We start from the raw sequence: 16808 nt of genomic DNA, 5'->3' as shown, positions 1-16808 counted from the left end.
ATCGAATCCCTGCTCTCGTCCACCCATCGAGGGCTACTGGATTTATAGCCGACATCGAATCATGCTGCGCATGAGCTGATCACGGCGCGTTTCCCCGCAGCAGATGCGCCACATTACACCTGGCCCGCGGACGATTGCAGAATTTTTTTCCGTCGTGCGGATCGACCTGTAACCTCCACATCTCCTGAAGTGCTGTCTTCGTATTTTTATTCTTTTTTTAGCCATGCACCATATTCGCATGTCATCAAATGCCGAACGCGCCAAGGCAATGAAGCTACGTACAGTCCAGCCTCGTTATAACGAAACGGTTTATAACGAAGGAATGACAATTCCCCTTGGAAGTTCAGCCAACACGGGCTATAACAAAGCTACGGCTATAACAAATTAATCACCGGGTCCCCTTCAGCTTCATTATAACGAGGTTCAACTGTGTAATGGTTTCGATACACCTCTTTGTCACACGTGTGTGCCTCTCGCGCATGTAACAAACTACTCACTGTATGTTTCAAACCGCTGCTTCCAATGAGCCGCACTGTTGCTAGCTTGCTTACTCAGCTACGCATTTACCGAATGACTGGGTGGGCCTTTTATTTAACTTGATTTCTATTTAATTGCATTATACTTTTCCATGGCTAAGAAATCAATAAATTTTCCGGCGACCTCTTCTCTTTGCGAAATTAAGCCAAATTGTTAGGTTCACCTCACATGCTGATGAATGCTCTAAGGAGCCTAAATGTGACACGCTTACCATGACACCAGCGATGCACCCAGTAGTAGGCGAAGTCGACGGCCAGCAAAGCAAAGAACCAGGTGGTGGTGGCATTCCACGGAAGCGTCACAATCCCGAAGTTGTCGTACACGTAGATGTAGCCACCCAGAAGGGTGCCTTCTGTGACAAGGCTGTCAGAAGAAGGTATTTCAGGCGCAGTGCGTTTCTGTCACTCAACTTGTTCAACTATCCATTTAGCGGCAGACGCTAACCTACCAAACCAATTGCCTTTGCGGAAGAATGATTGTAAACGTTGGTGACTCTATACACGCTTGGTTAATACATGAAGAAAAAAAATCAGTTTATATGGCGGACTTGTGAGATAAATCTAGCTGCTACTAAAAACTGCTTCTAGAAAGAGGTTGCGGAGAAAAAGCGTCGGCGAAAGAAATCCGAATAATCCGGTACTGACGTTACAATGCGGTTAAGGCAAACATCGGAGACTGCTGGCTTTTCACTGTTGGTACGTGGCGTTGTGTGTACCTTCAGGAGGCGCTAATATCGGCTCGCCTGAGCACTCGTCGATTATGCGGCCACAGATATCGTCGTTCTTTATCACACGTGCGGGGCGGTATACAAGGTGTTTCAGTTAAGACTTTACACAACTTTTAAAGATAAGCTTTTTAAATTAGAAGAGCGCTTTTTTCGGCATAGCATTGACATCGGGTATTACGTCAGAATACAGCTATCACGTGCTAACTACCAGGCTGGTTAACTGATGCTGAATAGATAACTTTTGACTACTACTGTTAGGCTCCTTAATGATCTAGAGGCGTGTAGCCCACTGTTATTAATGTCCATATCAGTTTTTAGAATTTCGAAAACGCGGTTACCGTCCACGCTGGGGATCTACATACTGTAGCTATTTTGACGAGTTGCATGCACTAGAGATGTTAGTTACTTTGCTTGCAAGCTTCACGAAAGCGCTAGTATTTTGCCGCTAGCACCCAAAATTTGTTGGCCACAGCGCCAAGGGTAATCGCACTTTCTAAATTCTAAAAACTTTCATGGATATTAATTATGGTGGGCTACACGCCTCTCAATAATTAAGGAGTGGAAAAGTAATAGTTAAAAGCATAACTATTCAATATTAGTTAACCAGCCTGCTAGTTAGCGCATCTTATATGTATTCTGATGTAGTACACTGCTGACAATGCTATGCCGAAAAAAGCGCTCTTGTAACTCAAAAAGCCTATTTTTAGAACCTGTGTAAAGTTTTAGATGAAACACCCAGTGTATACCCCTTGTTATAAGACATGCAAGCCAGTTGATATGTCATGTTTGCGTATATGGGCCAGTGCTGCCGCCAGGTCAGTGCAACGTCGGGAAACCATTCATCGAGAATGCGTGATCGGCGCCGATTTTTCAAGGCAAGAATTACGAAATGCCTTATTGTGTAACTTGCCGCTCCGAAGAAACAAATAACGAAAACAGGGACAGAGTCAGTGTGTACCAAAAGTGGAAAAGCTTCTACAGAATTGTGCTTGCTTGAAACTAAATCGAATCTGCAGTGTCAGTCCCAATCGCGTTAAACTGAGCCCCTATTTCTTTTATTTTTAATCAGAGGAGAGACAATACAAATAAAAAGGCAAAGGTTTAACGTCCAAAAGGACGCTTGCTCTGGGGTTAGCAGAAGAGTGTGGCAAAAAAAATGTGGAGGACACGTCAGTATCAGGAGAGCACTGCACTCTTGCTTCCGGCGTGACCGCGATTGCCGCGGGTGTGTACACCTGCTTGCCGACGCTGTGCACGATACACGCCAGCAGTGTACCTGTACCCGTCTATCCATTTTTCCCACATTCCTCTCTACGCCTCTGGAAGAGATTCGTGGCCAAGCGTACTGCCACTTACTGCGGTTCTGGCGCTTCAAGCACTAAGACAGGCTCGGGTCCTTAAAGGGAGACTGAAGCACTTTTTTTGAAAATCCGGCTGGCAGCGGCGTCCTATAGTTTTTCATGCTGTATGCTCGAATATCGCATCCAAATAAGGCAAAAACAAGCGCGAATTGCCTTTTTTAGCCGAAATATGCGGCCTGTGCCGCGGGGCACGCCGCGCGGCGCGCCGCCGCCCGTGATTGGTCAAGCGAGGTCGTGACGTCATTTTGAGGACTGGAGAAGCTGCCGATGCGGATCCGGCGCTGCGCTGAGTGCAGATCGCAGCTTTCCGTGGCGTTGTAAAAGCGAATATGGCGACTATTTTTTTACTGACCTCCAAAGAAAAGGATACTACAGTTTGTTCATTTCACGTATCACCTGAAAGCAAAAAAGACACGAGCAAAAAATTATACGCCTAGCACAAGCATACGCTAGCGTGAAAGACGCGTATGCAGATCATGCGTAAAAGGTGCCAGCACAACCTCGGCTGGTATTCTCGGAAAGGAAGGGGTGCGAACAATACGCAAGTCAATTACCACCGCCGGACGCCTCCTGGCTCGCCCGAAAGAGCTTCATCCTAAAGAAAAGGCTCAAAGCGCTGTGTACAAAAAATCCTATTCTCACTACCCGGCGTAGGTTGGGGCAAGAAAGTATTTCAAGGAAACGATGAAGCAGCACAAAGCCGATGTCAAAATTAGCGAAGCACAGTGGCCAAGCACTACGAGGCATGTGACCACAGGATATTGAAGGAATCATTGTGCGCTGGAAACCAAGCTAAATACGCGCACAAGGCTGCTGCTTCACTCGTGGCGCGTTCAGCAGATGCCAGAAAATATTAATCGCTGCCTCGGAAACGTTCGCCCTTCCTAGATTTGCAGTTTAGGTTCAGTGAAGTAGTGGCCAACTATATGTGTGTTTATAGGCCAAGCTAGCTGCAACTCGTTCGCTGCCACAACTTGAAGAAGAAACTGACTAAGGTTGCGGGACATGATGTTTTTTTGCATAAACTTTGTTGGCATTCATTTCTCTGTTAAACTTGCATCCGAAATCAGAACGACGAACGCTTTCATTTTAATCGCTTAGATACGATTAAACGAGATGCCACATATGAAGAGCTTCAATGCTTGCTTGCTTTGCTTTATTGTGTTTTGCTTTGCTTGCTTGCTTGGACACGTCGAACCGAGTATAAAATCACTAACCGAGCCTTGCTGAGCACGATTCAGGTGGTCTGGCCGCACCTATAAGCTGAGAAGAGCAACACATGCTTGAGCCTCTATTAGGTTTCTGCAGGGGCATGTTTCTAGTGAGCATGTTCCTGCTTTTAGAAGAGGCGCTTCTTCGAAATGGTGCCACGCCTCTCATGCGCGAGGAAATGAAAGGAACTGCGTCATGGTTCAGCCGCGACCGAAATCTCCAGAGATCACATTAGGGACAAGCTCTGCATGTAGCCGGTCTCACGAAAGTTCTTCGAGCAGAGTACGCTTGCTTTGGTCGGCTTGAATTCTTCGTCAAAGCAGCGAGCGCTTGCGCTGCGAGCGTATGATCTTGCGGAAAACAGTGGAAGACGACAAAGTCGCGGGCGTAGTTGTTCGTGGACACGAAAGCAGAGTAGTACCTCGTGTTGAATCTGATTCTCAAGGTCGGCTGACACGCTTTGTACGTCACAACGCACGCAGTACGAGGAACAAAGCATGCAGCACGAGAAACAACGCGCGCTGAAAGCTCTCTCGGGTGCGCCGAAGTATCCCTGGCTCCTCAACGTGACGTCACGTTGGCCGACATGGACGAGGTTTCGCTCTCCGCTGTTCTCCTCTCCTGCGGTCGCGCGCGGCGCGGGAGATTTAAACATCGCGTTTTTAATTGGTGATTGCGCCACTGTTTTGGCCAAAATCGAAAAAATAATTTCACTGACGTGATCAGCAATGACACTACTTCAAAACCATAAAAAATTAGCTGATTCGAAAACCGCCTCAGTCTCCCTTTAATGGGGCTCTGATAAAGTTGCGGTACACCTGGGATGTCTAAGGACGCCACTTTCGTGCGGCGCCCGCGCTAGCGATAGCTTGCGACGGGTAAGGCTGACGTCACATCCCGTATTGTGAGAACTTTTTCAGGCAGCCGCTAGGTGCAGCGGTTTGGAAATTGTTTATCAAAATAACTACTTTCAGCTAAGCAGTGTATGCAGATGTGCGCAAGGACTAAATAGAGGAAAGCACGCAACCAAAAGCGCTGTAATCGGCTGATTGTTTTTCCTTCTTTTTTTTTGGCTGCGGGCTGCATGAACCTTCCGTCGAAACCTGTCTTGAAGAATTTATTAGACATTTATTAGAAGCATTTATTATTAGACACCTAAAGCGTACCGAATACCGTGTTACCGTTACCGGTACCGGAGTACCGTGAGCCCGCGTGCAGCCAATGCGCATGCGCAAATCGTATTGACGTCGCCAGATGGCGCCAGGTACCAAGCAGCTGCGCGCGCGCCTACGGCATCGGGACCAGTCAGTGCGTGCTCACCGGCGGTGGCCGGGCTCCCGGTACTGCGGTAACGGTAACGGTAACACGGTACACTGTATGCTAAAGGTTTCTATTATTACAAGTCAGAGCGTGTATCGTATCCAGTGGCATCTGGTTATAAAATGCATACTTGCGTCATGACACTGATACAGTTTCTGCTACAAGATACTAACATTTCAAACGTGTATTTTTTTTTTTTGTATGCATGTTGCCGGAAGGCCGCATCTACTCACCGGAAAAGATCTTGAATAATTCCCTGTCCAAATGAGGTTATGCTATCGTCAAGCTGGAAGCGGTCACGGTGATGGAGATGGTTGATGACAAGTTCGATCAGCAGAAACATCAACAGAAAAGGTACGACCTGCGGGTAACACGCAAAGAAGAAATTCGCAGTCAGTGGATGAATTGAAGCATTTTCGCTTTCACAGGGATTGGGTTGGTTTCCGGGGCTTACGTCGTAATCCTAGGAATGTTCTGTAAAAGAGTGCTTCACTGGCGTCATGACTCCGGGATCACGTGATCACCTTCTGGCCAATGAATTCAAGTGCACTGCAGTATTCACCAGCATGGATGTCGAGAAATTCTCCTCCTATTCTATTTGGCGCTCTGATGAAGGGAGGAGGAGGAGAGTGAACGAGGGATGCAGCTTTTCCTTCAATGAATCTCCGAGCATAGCAATCCAAAACGTGAAAAGCGTGACAGACGACAGACCAGAATGCAAAGTAGTTTGACGTTTTCGAGCTTTGTTCACCATCAACGAAACGTCAAACTATTCTGTTTTTCGGTTGCCACCGTTTATTCCTTCGTCATGCACCATCCAAACGAGACATGTTTCCGTCAAACTTTTGGTTTGATTTCATTTTAATTATAGAGATAAATTCTGAACTCATTAGTTATACTTCATCTCACAAATTGTTTGCAGCACTGTGAAAGGTAGAGCTCTCCCGTCTAATGAGGGACAATTAAGGAAGACAACCAATAGTCCCTAAAATATATGGGCAGTGTCGTGACTATTTTTCAGACAGTTATAACAGTAATCGAAAAGTAGTTCAGGGTGGGGTTCTGAAATTGCAGCGAGCGCTTCGTTCACTGCTTAAATTAGCAGGGAACGACCGCGAGAACACAACACTCCGAATGCCTGATGCGAGATAGTACGCCGCCATTCGTAGACATACCGCCCGCTGAGTCGGCCGAGTCTCCTGCGCCAAGTAGCTGCACACTGGTATTCTTTCCTGACACTGGCCACGGGATGAGGGCCACGAAGTGTTACAAAATTTCTTTTGACAGTCTATAGACTTTCTATAGACTTGTTTTCTAGAACGTCTATAGGCTGTCTATAGAGAAATCCTAGAGGATAGTGTACACAGGCAATACAAATCCTACAGACAGTGCGCACCGTGAGTAAGCAATGGTGAGCCTCTGTGCATTACTCGAACTGACGGGCTTGAAGCCGCCGCGGTGGCTCAGCGGTTATGGCGCTCGGCTGCTGACCCAAAAGACGCGGGTTCGATCCCGGCCGCGGCGGCTAGAATTTCTTTGGAGGAGAAATTCTAGAGGCCCGTGTACTGTGCGATGTCCATGCACGTTAAAGAACCCCAGGTGGTCGAAATTTCCGGAGCCCTCCACTACGCCGTCTCTCATAGCCTTAGTCGTTTTGGGACGTTAAACCCCATAAACCATAAACCAAACCATGACGGGCTTGACGTCCCGCCTGTTCTCCGCCAGGCAGTTACGTGCACTGACCGAACGCTCCGCGTGTGCTACCTCGGACGATGAACAGCTGGAAGCCCCCACTCCAGCTGTTTTGTGCTTTGTGTCGTGCGCATGTGCTTGTACTATGCTCTGCAAGACCTTCACGCGCGTGCGGCCTGTATATATGTTGTTATTTTAATACGTAAATAGATTTATTACCAGTGTTCCTCTCCCCCTGTCCTTTCTACTATCCTCTAACGTCATTCATTTCACTTCTACACACTGCCTGCTATCCTTTATTTCCGCTGTCCTAGCTCAGGTTCTTCCAACAGCGATGGCAGATGCCGGGGCTAGCAACAATCTTTTTCCTTCCATTTGCCATGTAATAAAACCACTTACTACTTATGTCTAACTTTTGGTTTGATGGCATTTTAATTACGGAGATAAATTCCGAACTCATTAGTTATAATTCATCTATAAGCAATAGCCTATAGGCAATACAAATCCTATAGACAGTTTATAGAAAATTTCTAGGTTTATAGCCATACACTTTTAGTAGACTTTTGTCTGTAGACAGTCTATAGGCAATGAATAGACAAAAGGAAATATACGAAGACAATATAGTCTATGAAAAGTCTATAGACCGTATATAGACAACATTTATAACGGGAGGAACACGTTTTGCCCCCCGTACCGTTCTGATTGGCTCAGATCACCACAGCATTCACAGGACTGCAAACTACTTGTGAGATATGGTATAGGCAGTGGTTTATCAGAAAAACCTGGCCTAAACTATTACTCATGCAGGCAGATGCTGCAGTCTGGAGGATAAAATGAGAGATAGCGGCGCGAGCCGGTTCAAGACATAGCCTTGCTCATTTATTCCGACGTGTGGCATTGCAATGACTCATCATGCTTTCTCGGCAGCGATGGCAGTGAGCCCATACAATAAGGTAGTATCCATCAAAAGGAAACGTTTTAGTAAACGGCAAGCCGCACGCAAATACCTTGCACGTGAGCGACAATCTAACTGTTCATTTGTTTGTTTGTTTGTTTGTTTGTTTGTTTGTTCGTTTGTTTGTTTGTTTGTTTGTTTGTTTGTTTGTTTGTTCGTTCGTTTGTTGTCGCATCTTTCAGCCCGGAGAAGCCTGCACTCCTCTGAAGACATCCCTGGCTGCACCGGCAGTAAAGGAGATTACTTGCTCACATGGAAAAAACAAGACATCGAGCGCACGAGAACGAAACGAAGACTGGGAGAAAGGACACACACCATAAAGCGCCGTGGTGCACGGCGCTTTGTGGTGTGTGTCCTTTCTCTCAGTCTTCGTTTCGTTCTCGTGCGCTCGGAAATTTTCAGATGTGTAACCAACTAGCCCGTCAGTTCGTCCTTAGCAAAGACATTGAAGTAGCTGATGTCAAGTATCTGACGGAAACGAAGAACAGAAAAAAAAAAACTGACAGGACGGTTACTACTGTGTCTCGCGAGATTGAGGGTCAGCTGAGAAGGCATTTATACTTTACGATATGTAGAGGCAAAAGATAGAACTAGAGGGAAAGCTGGCGGCCCTGCACTTCATCCGACACCAAGGAGGCCCGAGGTGTCTCCTTCGTGTTGTCCGTGTTTCCGAGCGCCGCAGACTTCGTAATGAATGGCGAACTTGTCCATTCAGCTACCCTCCTAGCATCCTACAGTGGATGAAGTGGCCTTTTAAGAAACTCGCATCGGCGGTGGCGCCAGTTCTCCCTCTAGGTACTATTTAGAAACTCTATGCGGCTTCATATTTGTGTAATTCTATCTATAAAGATATGAAGCGTCTTCTATATACAGATATAAAGCGTCTACTATACAGATAAGGCGTCTCCTGCGGCAGTTATCGTCTCAAGGAATACACTTGAACACGTTCTTTACGGAGCCCCCGTCCTGTAAGATAGTGCCGCAGTCTACCTCCCACTGCACCCAAATCGGCGGCTGCCACACAGAGCGTGGAGGAGGGAATGTAGCTGAAGAGGGCGCGTAAAGCAAGGATTCTCTCGAAACCAGCACTGCTGTTTAGTGTTTTGCAGAATGAGAAGGAAAGCTATATGGACCATATGGGCTTCTGTCGTCAAAAAAACTCAGGGGGCACTTCGACTGTCTAAAGTGCGTAGATGCGAAACTGTTTTCTGCACCACTTTGACTGCCTCTATGGCACTGGTGACGTCACCGCTGGAAGACGTCACACATAATTAATGACTAAATACTGAGTAATGACAAATCACTGATTAATGACTAAATACTAATTAACTGCTAATTAATGACGCTTAAGCTTCGTCTTTAGGAGTGGAACGCGACAGCATGTTGTAGCGCTGCCAGGGAGTCCACCGAAAGCCACCAGCCGTTTGGCGCGATGCCTTGCCCGTTGGAAACACCTTTGAACGCAACGCGTTTTGAGGAAAGGAAATGGAGCAGTAATTCTGTCATCTCGGTGGACAGAGGAAGGGAGGAAGTGGCAGTGAAAGAAGAAACCGAAGGTCACCCCATGGGCGCTGGATGTAACGCCGGACGTGTACGGACCGGAGAATGAGCCATTAAAAGTTTTCGCCTTAATAATGGCAGCGTCGCAAGGACGAGGACCAAAATACACATCGACACAAACACGGCGTTGTGTATGTGTGTTTTTGTCTTTGCCTGTCTCGCGCAATTTTTTTTTTTTTTTCAGTATGTGCAAGTAACTGTATAGATTGAAGTTCGGCACTTAGTGCCTCTCCACTGAAAAATCGCCTAACAATACAACCAAGAAATCAGGAGTACGGAAAGAGCCGTACAACAAACAAGCCTATGTCTACCGACAGAGTGAACTTACCCTGCGATATCAAGTTGCAAGGAACAAAAATTTAAATCTGCTTCCGCGGTGCATCGGCCTTTCTTGTCGTTGGTACCCATACATGTGCGGAACGAACATCAATGGTAACAATTCGAGAATGCCTTTTAAAGTTAATTAGGCACGGGATACTCACGGTTGTACATCCGTTCCATGAAGAGAGATAACAACAGACTTTGCCACTGAGTGTGATTTTGCCTAAGACTCTTTTCCCGTTCATTTCACCCCAGAAGAGCGCAGCACCACGCTGGGGAAACCTTCTGCACCCATTAGAAAACCGCGGTAGGTGACCGACCAGTAGTCCTCGCTACGGAACTCCAGTGTCCCAGATGTCAACCAGGTTCTTCAAATGGGTACAAGCCATGGACCGACCGGTGCATGTTCGGCTTTCCTGGGCTTGCGAAAGGAGCCTGCGCCTTCAGATCCCGTCACTGTGAGCAACCCTCGGGCGAGCCTCGTGCCTAGTGGCCGCTTCGCTTACTGGCTCACTGCCTGCTTCTCAAGATATCATATTGAGCTTCCGGTTGGGCATTAAAGTCAGGGGAAACTCGTGAAAAAAAAGCGTATTACTGTACAGGCGTACGGCCTGTAGAATCAAACTCAGCAGCAAAAAAAAATGCGTTCTATGCGATTATTTTAAGAATATTGCATGCTCCTTCGCTAATTCGGTCCACGTTGGCCACAGCCCACAGCATTAAAACGCATGAAGGACGCGCTCTACCGCAGTCAACACAACCAAGGTAAACACGTGCGCAAAGGGACGTTAGCAGGCAGCATCATGGTCGCGGACGGGGAAGGGGGGGGGGGGGGGGGGGGGTAGTCTGCAACGTCAATGGCGGCAGAGGTAGTTAAGCGAAATAAGAAAAGTCATAAAAAATAAACCTGGCACACTAGCGCAGCTCGCCATTGCTATTTTGCTAGTTATACCGGGCTGTTACGATCGGACATCTACCTCAAGCTAGAGGGAAATTTTCACGTGGGGTATCTCGCGTGAGCTATCAACAGACGCGCTTCAATGAGGCGTCAACAACGGAAGGGTCTACCTTGTTGCGGGAGAAAGGGTTCGGCGACCAGCCACTTTGGGGTGGCGGACGCTGCATTGTGTGACAACTCGAAGCTAATTGTTTCAGTGAAGGGAAGAAACCTTCTACCCCCGTGCGGAACGAAAGGCAGAGGCGAAAGGAAGGTGTCACAACTTTCCCATGGGCTATGTGATCCCACCTATCTGGAAACCAACCCTTCATCTTCACTGAAACGTTTAACGACAGGGGCAAACCTTTAATCTCCACAAAGCGCCGGTGTTCGAAGTTGGTGACCTTGTGGGACGCGGTACTTTCAGTCAACCCTGGTCAACGACCGATTCATTCAGGGCTGGTTATCCATGGTACTGAATTTCCCTCCGCCGCCACTGACAGTGGCAGAGCTGGGAGACGGCGACATCGCCACCGAAATTGCGGACCTTCGCCACCGGAACGGCTGCGAGAGGGCAACGGTGCCGCTTCTTTCGATGGGCGGCTCCCCAAGCCATCTTGACTGACCCCTTGGTTGGACACTGATCAAGCGCAGAGCTTCCTCGGCTAGAAATCTCAGACTGTATCTAAGACATAAGTAGCTGGACTGCGCCTGTGCCAGTAGCGTAGTAGCGTACTACTCACTACCTACAAATCTACTCCATCTTTGGGGATTCTCCTAAAACATTTGACCTACTCACTAGCTTACTTCTCTTCGTTTCCCGCGGGCTCCCAGGTGCGAAACTTTACTGCTTGAAAAACGTACATAAACTGTAGTCTTCTTCAGAACCACCCCTGGCTATCACTACTCTGTCCGAACCCGTCTACTAACGTAGGCCATGACAGGCCATGCAAGCCCCAGCAGCAGGCATTCGTGAGCAACTACTAGCATGGTGCGCAAGGTGTTCATACGTCATAAAACTGCCCTCCAGCGGCTGCATTGAGAGAGAGTTCAGTGTAACTGCTGATCTGTTCCCGAGGGAACGAGGAAAAATTGGCGACGACAGATTCGAAGAACAACTCCTCTTCACAATTAACAACGTTTAACCAAATATCAAGCAAGCCGCAGTAGTTCATTGCAGTCTGAATAAATTTGTTTTATGGCAATAAAAGTTGGAAAGAAAACATGGCACTAGTAATCGGTTATTTTTCTATAACTGTTCAGTTATTTTTCTGTGGCTGTAATTCACCACTGTAAGCAGTTACATTTCAAGCGCAACTTGTCGCTTACTTTCTGTAACGTGTATCTCCTCGTCTAATCTTCCCCCTTCTTATCATCTTCCATTCTTGCCATACTCTCCTTCATCCTTATGCTGTAACCACCCTCCTGGTGGTCTCCACGGTGACCTGAGCCTACGGTTACGTATTCCTACGCCCTCGCTGTACCCTCCTCCTTCCACTGTAACCGCCCTCCCAGTGGTTCTAATGGCAGCGCACCCATCGGTTACGCCGACGACTATACTTCGATATACTACTACGACGACGACGCGAAACCCAGCACGGGCGCCTAACAGCTGTCGCTGTATACAATAAACCTCAACAGTACGGAGAGATAGAGAGAGCAATGAAGAAGTTGTTGTTGTAGCCTTTGACAGGATAGATGAAGAAGTTAGGATCCCGGCTTCGCTAATTAAGCAACTGCTTCTAAGTAACACTTCCTTCACATCTACATACATACCCTATACATACGTACCCTAGCGAGCCCTCTTTTTCCCCTAGCAACACCTGTTTTTGCATGGAACGGAAAGACAACCAAATATAAGAAGATGAGCGGAAAACTAGAGTACTCGCTCCTGTCTATGTTCCGCGAGGGCTGAGAAGAAGAAAATCCTCGCGACCCAGGGCATGAGCAACAGCAGATAAAGCAGACATGTCTCCGCTTGAGTAAATTCACGAACAACAGCACAGCTGAACACGCATATAGCACAGCTCCCATACTTTCCAGCTAAACGTCATCGGAAATAGCCTCACGTTTTTCGAACAAGGTGTCGCCCGGGCTAGTAATTTAGAGACGTTAGAACACGGGATTTCAGAGTTCAAGCGTAAGCTCCGTAACTGTGCCACATCTTGTCGCACCAGCCAGGGTACATTCGTAAAGCTTTTTTTTTTTTTCTTAACAGCGATGACTATAGTATTCCTGGGCAATAGAGGTTGAGGGGACTGCACTCCTATTGCTGCTCTTCTCAAAAAGAGTGTGAGCGTTTTTTTTTTTTAATATTAATCTTATTCAAAGGGGACTTCTCACTCCAGGACACCCAATCGTCACTTAATCCGAAATTATTGTTCTAATTTCCTTTTTCATTGTTACGCTAATCCATAAAATCTCGCCACAGGAACTCAGGAATCATGTTTGGAAAGAAACCAACGCGAAATAAGAACGGGACGGATCCCAGGAACACTGACGCTGCGTGTGGCCGGATTTACTCTTACACAACTCATCAGATTACAGCGAGCTCCGATAAGACCGCAGTGGTTACTAAAGCCTGCTACGTCTGCTTTGACCCGCGATAAACATTACTGGTGTGAATATCACGCAGATATTGAATAACAAAAAAATTAAATCACAGAAAAAAAAGGGCTGCCTAACTTTTCTCCACAAGGGCTTGAAGTTGCTCTGCCATCTTTTAGAGGATATTACCGAGGTGGCATGCTACTCCGTGCTTCATGTCCCTTGTAACTGGCGCGCTTTGTGCAAGCTAGCAAGTTGGCGAGGTCAATAAAAAGGAAAAACAGTATAGAGTCACATAAGCATCATTTTCCGACTGCTCAAAAATGACTTATGGACATAGAAGGCTAGGTTGACCTCAGATGGGATGCGAAGACATTTTGTCGTTAGCTAAGCAGGGATGCAGAAAATCATCGCATTCACTTTTAGGGTCTTCTGATAGCGCCCTTTTCAAAGCCAAATAACCTGTTAATGTAGAAGCTTTGCTGTGGATGCCACATGCGAATCGAATAGCATAACTTCCGAAAGGAATGAGAATCGAATGGGAATGAAAAATATTCATATGCGAACGCTGTCGAGAATGTCCTGTGTTAAGTGACTCCGAAAAATACTCTACTACAGCTTTCGCCAGCAGCGCCACTAGACCTTTTGCACTGTATACCTTACGCATCGTGTTCCTCCATAGCACAGTGTGGCACAGCGTCATATTAGAGGCAGGCTGACATCTAATATGACCCTATACACTTCTTCTGAAATATTCGTCAGTCATAAACGTCAGGTCTCTCGCTAGAACACATAAACATGGAGCAATAGTTTCTCTAGTTTTTAGCGCCTTCTCAGAACTTCCGCACATTCATTAAATCTTTATTAGCTACCTCAAAAGAATAACAAGAATGGGTTAGCATCGTCTGCTCTAGATGTTTAACAGGATGAGTGACCAGAGAGCATGAAAGTTATTGATCGACATATTGGTCCCTGATTCAGGTTGTAAGTCACATTCTTGTGCGAGAACGGTCTTTGCAGGCTAGATGGTCCTGTCAAGTTCGTTCCTTCCTGTGGTTTCTTTCTGCGCTAAAAAACGAATTCCACATTTTCGTCCATCATTATATGCCGGAGCTAATCGTATGTTCCCCGTAATCTCGAGCCAGCGCATTACACTCGTCTTTCTTGGCGAAAGTGGACACCGAACACGCCGTCTGAAATAGTTCAACCTATGGCATTGTGCTGTCCACCCAAGGCGTCGCATTGAACACCTGTAGTCACGGCTGGACTACAGGATCCGACCCAGCCGCGGGTGCTGCATTTCAACTGAAACAGAATTCGATACCATCTACTTCTACCGTAGTATATTTCAGAGTACGTTAAGGCGGCGCTAAAAGAAACAGTGACCCTCGTCTACGGTGGTTCGGATCCCACGGGATATCAGTCCAATTTTTTCCCCTTTCTCGCAAATCAAAAGGTACGAAACTGAGTTACGAAGTGACCTATACGGCTCATGGTGAAAAAGAAACAACGCCGCCTTTATTCCCAGTTTTCCAGACTTTAGCATTAAAGCCAAGTCGCTGAGTTGAAGAACTCCTTTTGACGTGTAGAGATCTGGTACCAGCGCCGGACGCCAAGACGTGCTGCCATAAAAACTAAAGCCTGGTTGCTTGGTTTGAGTGCATGTATTGAGAAGTTTTACTGGACGAACTAAGACGTAGAGAACAAAGGTAGCCAATTTACCTGAACAGCGAAATCAGGAACACCTTCGTGTCTCTGGAAAGAGGTCTCGTTCGGACTAACAATGTAAAAAAAATAGCCTAATCGCTTCACAACTTCGCGGGCAATGTCCATCGCTCGGGAAGTCTTTTCTGGCACTGAGCGTAGCTAACTCAATCCTCAGCAGCTGGGGCCTCCCGCGATGACGAATCGCTACACGTTGCGTAGTTTTGCGTTTTGTTTACTTTCCCGTCCTCCTCTACCACCAATCACTTGTATCTTCTAACCGGCTCGCATGCCGCCTCGGCGTAAAGTATCTCTCGTATGTAGTTTACGCTCAGCAGTAAGTGGCGCAAAAGGAGGTCGTTTTGTAGTCCAAGGACGAATGATGCGTATTTGACACAGATAACTCGAAAGCAGCTCTCAAGCGACAAACAAGCAAAAAAGAACCACCGTACGCAACCGGCTACGTTACTCCTTGAACTACTAATCAGCTTGATGATGATGATGATGATGATGATGTAGCCTTCCCTTTGTAACGGGTGGGCGCCTACCAAAGGTGCCCCGGCTGGATATACACACCCATAAAAACCACACTGTCAAACGCGAAGCGGCAAACACACACGCAAATACCGACGAAACAGTACTGTTCTAGTGTCGCACCAGCGTCCACCACTCTGTCAATCGGCGCTTCGTCGCTGCAACCGCCGCCTGGTTTGCCGCATCCGCCGTGCAGCCCTCGTTCGCAGAACGGAAACCCAACGCCTGCGGAAGCGTAGCGCCCTCGTGCGGTGGCGTTGGCAGCTTCTCGCAGAGTAGGACGATGTGCTCCGTTGTTTCGTCGTGCTCTCCGCAGGCTCTGCACTGGGTGCATTCGACTGTATTGTCGAAGCGCTTGCGATACACAAGCGTTGGCATGGCGCCCGCGCGTGCCTCAAACAACAGGCGGCTGCCTACACTGTTGTCGTAGAAGCTCTCGACGCAGATGTCCTGCTTGGCTGCCCGGTACACTTCCAGCGTCGACTTCCCTTCCATGGCAGTCCTCCACGCCTCTCGCTCCTGCGCACGCACTTGGGCATCAACTGCTTTGGCCCATTTCCTCGCGCTGTCGGCTTGTACTTCATTTCTGAAGAAGCCGAACTTGCGACGAAGGTGTTGGAGCCGTTTCACCCATGTGGTCCGCAGGCAGTTTTGACTTACATAGTCAAAGACTCTGCGCGCCCACCTGTTTTTGTGCATCAGGCGCAGCCTGCCGTCGTAGGCTATTTTGCTTCTTGCCTCGCGAGCCTCGAAGGTAGACCAACCGAGGTCTCCCTGCACAGCTTCATTAGCCACCCGCCCATGGCACCCCGGCGCCAGGCGTCCCACCGCTCGTTGACCACGCTCAAGCCATTCCCTTGTGGGCGATGTCACGCAGATAACTGCGTTCGCAAATGACAGTGCGGGCACATGCACTGCTTTCCACAGCTCGCGGACCATAACAAACCGATTGCAGCCCCATAGGCACCGCCTTCGCAGTATGTTTCCCGCTCGCTGCGAAGCTTGCTTCAAGTGCTCCTCATGTCTTGCTGCATACTCTGGCTGCGTGCTGAACCTAATGCCGAGGTAACGGTATTCTGTTGCCATCTCGAGGACGTCCCCATTAGGTAAGTGGACCGGCTGCTCGGCGTCCAGCGGCGCTGAAAAACACAGCACCGCCGACTTCTTTGAGTTGAAGCTCAGGCCAAGTGGTGCCATGGTTTCAGCGCATATGTTGATGAGGGCCTGGAGGTCCGCATTTGTCTCTGCCATTAATACTACATCATCGGCGAAGACTAGGCCTGGCAATATCCATCGGTCCTTTACACCACCGCTGATGTAGCTTAGAGTGAACCCCAACCGCGCATCCAACAGCTTGCGCTCCACCCCTGCAGCGTACAACATATACAGAAGAGGGGACAA

General features: G+C 47.8%; 1 protein-coding gene across 1 annotated transcript in view; it reads right to left on the bottom strand.

Annotated features, from left to right (window-relative positions):
- The window catches only part of LOC149340968 (alkylglycerol monooxygenase-like), a 33332-nt gene extending 18330 nt beyond the window's left edge, over positions 1–15002 (bottom strand). The window contains exons 1-3 of the mRNA XM_089551214.1: positions 14892–15002; positions 5391–5518; positions 749–900 (exon numbers count right to left, since the gene is read on the bottom strand). Of these exons, the coding sequence (XP_089407340.1) occupies positions 749–900; positions 5391–5518; positions 14892–15002 (391 nt within the window). The remainder of the gene's footprint in view (positions 1–748; positions 901–5390; positions 5519–14891) is intronic.
- Between the last annotated feature and the right edge of the window lie 1806 nt (positions 15003–16808).

The sequence above is a fragment of the Amblyomma mixtum genome, chromosome 6 (genome assembly GCF_055824585.1).
Source record: "Amblyomma mixtum isolate Tamu chromosome 6, ASM5582458v1, whole genome shotgun sequence".
In the NCBI taxonomy this organism is placed as follows: Eukaryota; Metazoa; Arthropoda; class Arachnida; order Ixodida; family Ixodidae; genus Amblyomma; species Amblyomma mixtum.
This window is presented reverse-complemented; position numbering and strand designations above follow the sequence as displayed.